At 33.9% G+C, this 11007-nt stretch overlaps 2 protein-coding genes across 5 annotated transcripts in view; one reads left to right on the top strand and one right to left on the bottom strand.

The window, feature by feature from the left end:
- The window catches only part of or40a1 (odorant receptor, family 40, subfamily A, member 1), a 617996-nt gene that overhangs the window by 135285 nt on the left and 471704 nt on the right, over positions 1-11007 (bottom strand). The window lies entirely within an intron of this gene.
- The window catches only part of cuedc1b (CUE domain containing 1b), a 49791-nt gene that overhangs the window by 26492 nt on the left and 12292 nt on the right, over positions 1-11007 (top strand). For all 3 annotated transcript variants that reach the window (XM_068213557.2, XM_068213558.2, NM_001089373.1), the window contains 4 exon segments: positions 4390-4517; positions 5064-5190; positions 7669-7894; positions 8171-8239. In XM_068213557.2, coding sequence (XP_068069658.1) covers positions 4390-4517; positions 5064-5190; positions 7669-7894; positions 8171-8239 — 550 coding nt within the window.

Here is an 11007-nt window from a genome sequence, read left to right as displayed (position 1 = left end):
TTGTACAGTTAGTGTGATATTCAGAGAGGCAATTACAGATTAGGAAGTGTAGTGGAGACTAAATAGTTGAGTTTTTAGTCGTTTCTTGAAAGTAGCGAGTGACTGCTGTTCTGATGCAGTTAGGGAGTTCATTCCACCAACTGGGCAGATTGAGCATCTACATTAAGGGTATTGAACCTGGAAAGTTTTTAAAAGTTCCATAAATTTGAGGTTAACCCAGGTGTGGGAACCTCGATAAAGGTTTAAATGGGGACTATAAATGTTTTGAGTTCATTCACTTGATCCAATGGGCTACATGCACACAGACTTTTCATTTTCAGCCAGGCAGCCCAAGGGCTTCCAGTGAAATGTCTTTCTATTAAAAAATTGTCAAGTTTGAAATCTGATTTCTTTAAAAAATCAGCAATCTTCGCTGCCTGTTAGATATACGATATGAAGTGGGTCTCAGATCAGACAAGAAGCACTGAATTAAGTTCCGTTTCCCCCTGCCATGTCTTTAATATATGACAGTTTATTTTACCCCAGTATTTTCAATGGAATTTCTGCGATAACCTGTTGCTACTGACGCGTTAGTGGTTACAACGATCTTTCATCTCATTTTAAGCTTAAACAACTAAATGAATGCTTAAGTCTGTTTAACTGAATGTATTATAATTACATTACAACATCGATGCTGCAAAAACAACCTTGTAAAATTGAAAATAATCACATTTAGCTTTCAGCAGAAGCTTATCGTTGGCTTTAAAACTCAAGCTGTGCATAGAGCCCAAATTGACTAAAACAAATCTAACTGTTAAATGTAAACAAGGCAATAGAGCGCAGTAGTCAAATACAGAAGTAAAGCCTCTATTGATTTCCATTTAAGGAAATTGATTTTTAATTATAACTTGCAACCTTAACCAGCTGTTTGTTTGTTTTTCAACATAATTAGGAATAATCCCATTGAACAATTGAATCAGCAAAGAAAATTACATTATGTATGATGCTGTGCAGAGTCATAGTCAGAAAATAACACCAAAAGAGCTTTCATGAATCACAGAATGCATTCGATCCCTCCCATTTTTTTTCCATTGTGGGGAAAATGATTATATATTAGTGTTGTGGTGTATGAAACCAACGAATTAGCCATGAGGTGAACCATTGCAACATTTGAAGCAAAAAAGTCAAGATGTCATACCATTGTTTTAACTTTGGTTTTTACGATGGAATTACTCTGGTTTTTGTGGAAATTTTGGAACTTTTTACCCTCTGATTTTCGCAATGTAGAATCACTCAGTATTTTTGAAGTATCTCTTAAAACTGACTTTTTTAGGGTAGCTTTTATTTTCATTCATTCATTCATTCTCACAATTTTTGCAGCAGATGCCCTTCCAGCTGCAACCCATCTCTGGGAAACATCCATACACACTCATTCACACTCATACGCTACGCACAATTTAGCCTACCCAATTCACCTGTACCGCATGTCTTTTGACTGTGGGGGAAACCGGAGCACCCAGAGGAAACCCACGCGAATGCAGGGAGAACATGCAAACTCCACACAGAAACGCCAACTGACCCAGCCGAGGCGCGAACCAGCGACCTTCTTGCTGTGAGGCTACAACACTACCTACTGCGCCACTGCGTCGCCTAGCTTTTATTTGATATGATTATATTTGACTTTTGTATGATTTTTAGATAAAAATCATACATTTAAAAAATCTTTATTAAAAGTTTATTGTTATTATTGTTTTCTAAACTGTCAACTGTCATTTTTTCCCCTCATAACTAAATATGCAAGTAGTATTCACAGTGTGTGGAAATTGGGGAACCCCTGAAATAACCATCATAATTTTCATACTTTGAATTTTTGTATGACATCATGGTTGTGTAATTTTATGCACAAAATCTGTAATTAAACATCTTGGCCATGATGACTGTACATAATATTTGACTAGATATTTTTAAAACAACTCTATTCAGCTTAAAGTGACATTTAAAGGCTTAACTAGATTAATTATGTGAACTAAGCAGGATAGGGTAACTATGCAAGTGATAGTATAACGATGGTTTGTTCTGTAGACTATCGAAAAAATATAGCTTATATAAAAAAAGACCATAAAATATTTTTTTAATTAAAAACTGCTTTTATTCTAGCCAAAATAAAACAAAAGACTTTCTCAAGAAGAAAAAATATTATCAGACATACTGTGAAAATTTTCTTGCTTTGTTAAACATCAATTGGGAAATATTCAAAAAAGAAAAATCTAATCAAAGGGGGTCTAATAATTCTGACTTCAACTGTAGATAATGTTATTATTATAACACATCGTTCCCCCATAATCACATCTTAAATCTAATTTAAAAGCAAACTGTCATTTTCAATAAAATAGAATTGGTTCATTCATGCCTAAGTCATTTGTGTCCAAGTCTTAAGTGTCTTTTGTCTTTCATTCTCTCACACCTGCTTATTTTAAGCATGGTGTAATAATCAATAAGTTTCTTACCCACAATCCTTCTTTTACACTCGACTGCTCTGATAAAAAGAGAACTGTGTCAGTATTGGGCCTGGAGAGGAATGTGAGACACATTATGGTCTATCTGTCTGTGTCTCCGCAACCGTCTGCTTCATGGCCCAGTGGAGATTCCCTGCCATTAGACTTCGATGCGATCCTAAGTGAAGCATAAACTGCAGTGCATTTTGTTTATACGTTCTGCTACGATTATGAGTGTTGCAGCTCTCATTGCTTTTAGACATTCCCCTATGGTCTATTTTTTTCTCTTGCATTATTTATAGTACTCTGTTTATATGGTGATATGTTGGAATAGTATGTGCATGTGCTGTACTGCATATCTGAGATCTATCTATCTATCTATCTATCTATCTATCTATCTATCTATCTATCTATCTATCTATCTATCTATCTATCTATCTATCTATCTATCTATCTATCTATCTATCTATCTATCTATCTACCTATCTATCTATCTATCTATCTATCTATCTATCTATCGTTCTATCGTTCTATCGTTCTATCTATCGTTCTATCTATCTATCGTTCTATCTATCTATCGTTCTATCTATCTATCGTTCTATCTATCTATCGTTCTATCTATCTATCTATCTATCTATCTATCTATCTATCTATCTATCTATCTATCTATCTATCTATCTATCGTTCTATCTATCGTTCTATCTATCTATCTATCTATCTATCTATCTATCTATCTATCTATCTATCTATCTATCTATCTATCTATCTATCTATCTATCTATTGTTCTATCGTTCTATCTATCTATCTATCTATCTATCTATCTATCTATCTATCTATCTATCTATCTATCTATCTATCTATCTATCTATCTATCTATCTATCTATCGTTCTATCGTTCTATCGTTCTATCTGTCGTTCTATCCATTGTTCTGTAATTCTATACTATTGTTCTATCTTTTTATGTCTGTCTGTCTATTGTTCTATCTATGTATTTATCTATTATTCTATCTATTGTTCCAATTATCTGTCTGTCTGTCTGTCTGTCTATGTGTGTCTGTCTGTCTGTCTGTCTATGTGTATCTGTCTATTAATTTATCTATCTATCATTCTATAATTCTATCTATTATTATGTCTGTCTGTCTGTCTATCATTCTATCTATTGTTCTGTCATTGTATCTTTCTATCTTGTTATATCGTTTTATCTGTTTATCCATTGATCCATCCATCCATCCATCCATCCATCTATCTATTGTTCTGTAATTCTATCTATTGTTCTATCGTTTTGTCTGTCTGTCTGTTTGTCTGTGTCTGTCTATCTATTGTTCTATCTATCATTCTGTATGTCTATGTATCTATTTATCTATCTATCATTCTATCTATTGTTCTGTCATTCTATCTTTTTATCTTGTTATATCGTTTTATTTATCTTTCTATCTATCGTTCTATCTTTTGTTCTGTTGTTCTATTAATTGTTCTGTTGTTTTGTCTGTCTGTCTGTCTGTCTGTCTGTCTGTCTGTCTGTCTGTCTGTCTGTCTGTCTGTCTAAGAAGCAGTTCCTTTTCAGGTATACATATGCAGGAATAAATTTTGCATATGCTTTGGAATACACAGCAAGCATTGATCTGCAGTATAATGAAAAAGCTGTTGTATTACATAACAGCCATTTACTGTTGACTTTTTTAAATTTGAATATTAACAAACTCAATTAAAACAATTAGATTTAAGCCAATACTATTCAATACTACTATCGACCTGCTGCCAAAAAAAAGAGTAAAGAATTGCATTGCTCCCATTACTGGTTTTATGGCTGGCTAATGTTACACGAGTAAATGTGTTGTGTAGATTCATTTTGAAAGTTTCTTGTTGCTGCTAATTGCAATCATTTTGACTTCTTTCTTTTTTTTTTTAAATCAGATTCTTGAACGAACCCTCGAGCCAGACAGCTCAGATGAAGAGCCACCACCTGTCTATTCACCACCAACATATGACATGCATATATATGACCGGAAATACCCTGAAGCTCCTCCTGTTCCTCCACCCAGGTAAAAAGAAATGTTATTTACTTATATTTATTTCCACCTCCAACAAAAAGGGACTTTAAAATGATCCAGACTCAGAAAAGCAGATGGGGTCTCCTTTAGTCACAGTTCTGTAATTGATGCCCCCTGGTGTTCAAAAAACAAACAGCAATTCCCGTTAAGCCTTGTTTTTGTGGTGTAATCACCATTAAGCATGTAATTCTATTTATCCATGAATGTAATACTCATGAATGCACGAGTACTGAAAGGGTCACACACGTTGTAGCAGCTGTAATTGAATTATGACGATTGTGAAATTTGAGAGCTGCACTGAAAAAAAATTATTCAAAGATGATTCCTTGGATTTACTTTTTTTTTTTTACATTAAGTGGTTGTAAACAATTTATTTTGGCTGAATTTAAACAAAAAATTAAGTTAAAAATTACTACATGTAATTTGTTTGTTTTAATTCAACAAATAAAAATTGTTTACAACAATTTTGCAGAAATCATTTTTTTCAATGTGCTAATAAAATGAGGGTCAGTGACACTGGGCTCTGTTATCTTGCAGATTTGAGGCCCAGCCTCCCCCTGGACACAGGCAAGTACAAGGTTACAAAAACTGGAACCCACCATTACTTGGCAATCTGCCTGATGACTTCCTGCGAATCCTGCCTCAACAGTTAGACAGTATACAGGTGAGCATTAATGGAAGTGAAACCCGTTTGAAGAAAATCACTGTATTTTTTTCTGCAAAATTGTGTGAAATTATTTTTATAATCCAACATCATCTATAGTGTCACTAAACATATTTTATTAAAAGGTCCTGTGCAATTAAAATAAAGATTTTTTTAGATGTTAGTATCAGTATGTAGTTTTAAGGCTATCTGAAAGCTGGTGTACTCCAAAACAGTGACAAATTTTACATTTAGAATATATGAACCTCATATAAACATCCAAAGCTTGCATTTTGTCACTTCCACCTAAATGAATCAACTTTTTGAGTTGTTTTGACATGACCTCATACTTCAGTTTCTCATCAAATCTTCTGACCAATCGAATGCTCTACAGTATCTGACATGTCCTGCCCCCTTCAAGACACTTTCATTTGATGCACATGATCTCAACCTCTTTCACTGACAGAGCGATGATAAAATCAAAAAGCTATTAGCTGTTTTAGCCATCTCTTCATGTTTGAGTTGTGATTACATCAGATTTCAAATAAATAAATAAATGCATGTTTCAAAGCACTTCACAGAAGTTTTAAGTTCTTTTAAACTTTCTAATAATCATGACAATGCTTGGTGCCAAAACTTTTTTGCCTTTTGATTTTGCTCAAGCTCTTTTGCTATTCAATGATATTAAAGAGCTGTGAATGGTTCAGAAACATCATTAGAGGTCATTAAAACTTGCTAATGCAGTAAAGAGGTGCAGCAGGGAGACCAATGAGCATTTGCTTTTAAGCTCTTATTCCATTTCTTGCTTTCTGAATGGCTTTATCAACTTTAATGACATTCTTGTTCCGTTGTACAGATGCAGTCATCTTGCATATGATGAGCATTCAAATACAAATCAAATGTTTTTCTGTTCACTATGTAGCCGTGACTTTCTAATAGTATTAAAGTAGTCTAGGTTATATTGTAAAAAAAATAAATAAGGCATATTTTCATTCCAATAAAAAGATATTTTTAGTCACCTCCGGACCATCTAGGTGTAGGTTTTAACTTTTTTTTTTAACATTAAAGTAGATTTTTAGCTGAAATTGTCATAAGATGCAAGTCAATAGATACCAGCACTTTAAGAGTTAAAAACAGCTTGTTAACATGACCAATTATATCCTGCCAATCAGAGAGATGGGAAAATGCATGGTAATTGAGCTTTGTGTAAGATTAAAATGGCATGTGTTCATTTTTTTAAATAATAAAAAGGCTGTTTAAATGATATAGTATTTCATTCATTCATTTTCCTTCGGCTTAGTTCCTTTATTCGTCAGGGGTCGCCACAGTGGAATGAACCGCCAACTTATCCAGCATCCATGTTTTACACAGCGGATGCCAGTACTGGGAAACAATCATACACACTCCCGTTTACACACACTTACACTACAGTCAATTTAGTTTATTCAATTCACTTATACTGCATGTCTGGACTGTGGGGGAAACCGGAATTACACTCATTACTAAGCCAAACTGACATGCTATTTCAGAGCGAATATTTAGAGTTGCATGGTAAACAATATAGGGAGAGACTAGGCGGAATAGCGGTATTTACTTGTGTTTTGTTGTTAAACTAATTAAAATCTACATTATCTATGCTGTAAAAGGTCCCTTATCAAACTGAAAATAGTCTTATCAATCTTTCATCGGAAGATTTTAGTGGCTGAAAAACTTCTGTGAAGATGTAACCCATTTGTGACAACAACATCTAGCGTTACATCAGCTTTGCGTGAAGCTAAAACAGTTTTAAAACAGAACATTACCTGTCTAAAAGAAATCCTTCAGCCATGGTGTCATCCTTTCTCCAGGGTGCAAAGGTAACTCCAATACTGATTCAGGTTTTTAAAAAGTTTTGATTCAGCAGGTTTTTACCGATCTCGCATGCTCTCTCTCCCTCTCACATGAATGCACAACACAAACAGCAATCGGCGGAGATGCGTACAAACGTCTGCGCAGTTGTTCAAATCTGCATTTGCTGACAGAATTATGAGAGATGTCGGCCCGACTCTATTTAATTTGATGAACATTTTTTAGTTTTATGCCTTAACCAAAATATAAAAACCCTTATAAATACATTTAGATCATTTACTTTAATCATTACTATTAGACTGTGAAGAGACTTTCAACCAGCACAACAAAAAATGCTTCTGAAGACAATCACCTACTGCATCTTTAATGGTGCTTTAAAAAGTCCTTGAATCTGCTGTTCATAAAAGTGGAAACCCTTTTTGATATATTATGTCTTTGATGAATGAATCATTTAATTAAACTGGGTTTTTTACTTGAGCTATCTAAAAAAATAATCTCATTGCAGTAGACAACTTTCTTAAAATATTTTATGTTTATGTACAACATCCTGACTATGAGGATCCGACCAAGCCTGGTTGTTAAGTTTGATAGGTTTTTCAAGTTGTTGAATTTTGTATGAGAGTAATTTTTACTCTCTTCAATATTTTGCAGGGCTCTCAGAGTAGCACCTCTAACCCTTCCTCCTCCACCTCCTCCTCGTCCACCACAATAGCCCAGAAAGTGGTGGCTGCAGCGGGAACAGCCGCCGGGGCTTCAGAGCAGGAGCGCAAACTAAAGCAATATTTGGAAGATGAACGTATTGCTCTCTTCCTGCAAAACGAAGAGTTCATGAAGGAGCTGCAGAGGAACCGTGAGTTCCTTATTGCGTTGGAAAGAGGTAGGAAGACTCTCGCCCACACACTAAACCAGACAATGAGCACTTTCTGACATACTCCACTTCCCCATCCTTTCACAGATCCACCTCCACAAAGTCAGTTCTTATGCTAATTTCGTAGACACTGACTGTTTTGGTTTTTCCTCACACAGCGAGATATTGTTATACTTTGTCATACACACTAATTATTTGATATGAATAGTCATCGAGACGTTCATATCCTATTTAAATGAAGAAGGTATAGTTTTCTTACCATAACACCTGCCTTCTGTGTTTTAGATCGATTGAAATACGAGTCAAAGAAATCCAAATCCAGTCATTCATCAGCTAGCATGGAGAACTCCTCAGGTAGATATCATTCACTGTGTCTGTGCATGTTGGCGTGTCTGTGCATATGCATTATTTTCCCTTTTTAACACTTCTAAGCACCCCTATTTGAGCCTTTCATATGGAAATGTTTTAGTTTGTCCACAATAGTATTCTCAAAGGTTTTTTTCCACACTGAGGGCAAGTTTATTTGATAAGAGTGTATTTAAAAAAAGAAATGTTTTCCTTTACCTCTTCGGGAAAAAAAACATAATGATAACAATATTGTGAAAAGGATCCATGTACTCTTAGATTCTCAAAACCAATCTGATGGGATGTTTATCAATTACTTCTACAGGCCTTCAGAATGAAACTATAATGCCAAGTTCACACTGCATGATTTTAGCCAGCTTTCACTCGCTGGCGGTTTTGTGAAGTTGCCAGCAAATTTCTGAAATCTGAGGCAGTTCAACTTATTAAGAGTCATGCAGCGTGAATTATCAAAGACATGATCAGAGAGAATTCATGAAATATTTTGCATGCTAAATATCTGGACCTGTCTTTGAGTCAAAATCGTCCAATGTGAAAAGAGTTCTCACTGAAAAATACATTGGCCAGACAGAATAGACAGACTTTTTTGTTGTTTCTGTGCAGAAAATTATAGTAAAAGAGCTGAGATCTTAAAAAATACAATTTATAAAACATTTACATGGGTAATGAAAGTCATAATAGCTCTCTCATATAATACATCCTCTAAAAAGCATTGGAAATACAGCTTTACAAGTTGTATTTGTACCTAAATTGTTGAAATATTTGCATATTATTTAATAATAGATATAAAATGTGTATAAAAACTGAATGGATATGTAGTTACACACATTTACATAAATACAATTTAAAACTGATACTTGGGTAAACATAGCCATAGCTGTCCCATAGATATAATACATCCACTAAAAGGCATTGAAGATACTGCTTTACAAGTTATATTTGCACCTAAATCATCTAAATAGTTGCATATTATTTTATAATAGTAATAAATTGTATGTAAAAGCTGAATAAAATGTATTTACACACATTTACATAAATAGAATTTAAAAATGTTGAATGGAAGATGGTTTGGTCTCTAGCCAATAAGCTTTCAGTTTGCAACAGGGCCAGAGCCGTTCAACTCAGAATCCTTCATAGAATTCATATCACAACTAAATTAAGACATAAATTCAATGCAACCCACTCACCTCTATGCGTTAAATGCAAATCAAATATCGGGGATTATATTCATTGCAAATGGGACTGTCAGGTTTTTCAGTCCTATTGGTGCAGAATCATAACCCAAATAAACAACATTTTTGGTCTGGACCATTTAAAATTTTGAATTGGGTAAACACATATACATATGATCATATAATTCATCCACTAAAAGGCATTGAAAATACTGCTTTACAAGTTGTATTTGTACCTAAATCATCTTAATATTTGCATATTATTTGTAAATAGTAATAAAATGTACATAAAAAAGGAATTCAAATGTGTTTACACAAATTTACATAAATACAATTTTTAAAATGTTACATGGGTAAGCATAGCCGCAGTAGCTCTCTCATATAATAAGATATCCACTAAAGGGCATTGGAAATACTGATTTACAAGTTGTGTTTGTAGAAAAATCATCTAAATATTTGCATATTTTTTAATAATAGTGATAAAATGTATATTAAAAACTGGAAAAAAAAGTGTTTACACACATTTACATAAATACAATTTTAAAAATGTTACTTGGGTAAGCATAGCCGTAGTAGCTCTCTCATATAATAAGATATCCACTAAAGGGCATTGGAAATACTGATTTACAAGTTGTGTTTGTAGAAAAATCATCTAAATATTTGCATATTACTTAATAATAGTCATAAAATGTATATAAGAACTGAAAAAAAAGTGTTTACACACATTTACTTAAATACAATTTTAAAAATGTTACTTGGGTAATCATAGCCGTAGTAGCTCTCTCATATAATAAGATATCCACTAAAAGGCATTGCAAATACTGATTTACGAGTTGTGTTTGTAGAAAAATCATCTAAATATTTGCATATTATTTAATAATAGTGATAAAATGTATATAAGAACTGAATAAATAAGTATTTACACTCATTTACGTCAATAAATAATTTTATGCCTGACTAAAAAAATATCTGTGAGTGCAAATTTTTATGTGGGGCTAGCGATGGTCCACAGCCAATGAAAGAGCAAAATATAGGGCAGCGAGGAGTTTGGGGAGGAGTTATAGACCACAATGTCAGGAAACATAGCTTTCCAAGAACGTTGATTCTCTTTCAGAAATGGGAAGAGTTTGTTGAACTTTGGCAGGAACACCCAAATGTTCCTTCTCGATGTCTTGTCTAAGCATGTGCTATTTCCTTATCACTTTTCACATGCAACATACAGACAGTTGTTAGGCAATTCTTTCTGTAGTAAAGACATGCAGTGTGTAACATCCTGTCACAGATCCATAGAGCAGTGTAAACGCAGCAGCAATTGAAAACTACCTCAAATATTCATGCAGGGATAATGATGAACTCTGCAGTCTACATAGTGGAGTAAGAGGTGACATTGGTGCAACTACCAATTTGCTAAAGTGATAAGCAATGACTTTCTATTACATGTAAGATACATAGCAGAATGCATCAAAAGTGAAACAGAACAGAACAATACTACTTGTTTGAAACTGTGCAGTACATGGAAATTTTATCAGCTCGGTTCAAAAGAAAAGACAGCAATTCAATGGACCAGGCATTTACATTATGCTGTGA

This window comes from Danio rerio, chromosome 15 (genome assembly GCF_049306965.1).
Source record: "Danio rerio strain Tuebingen ecotype United States chromosome 15, GRCz12tu, whole genome shotgun sequence".
NCBI lineage: Eukaryota > Metazoa > Chordata > Actinopteri > Cypriniformes > Danionidae > Danio > Danio rerio.
Note: the sequence above shows the minus strand (reverse complement) of the source record. Positions and strands in the feature narration are given on the sequence as shown.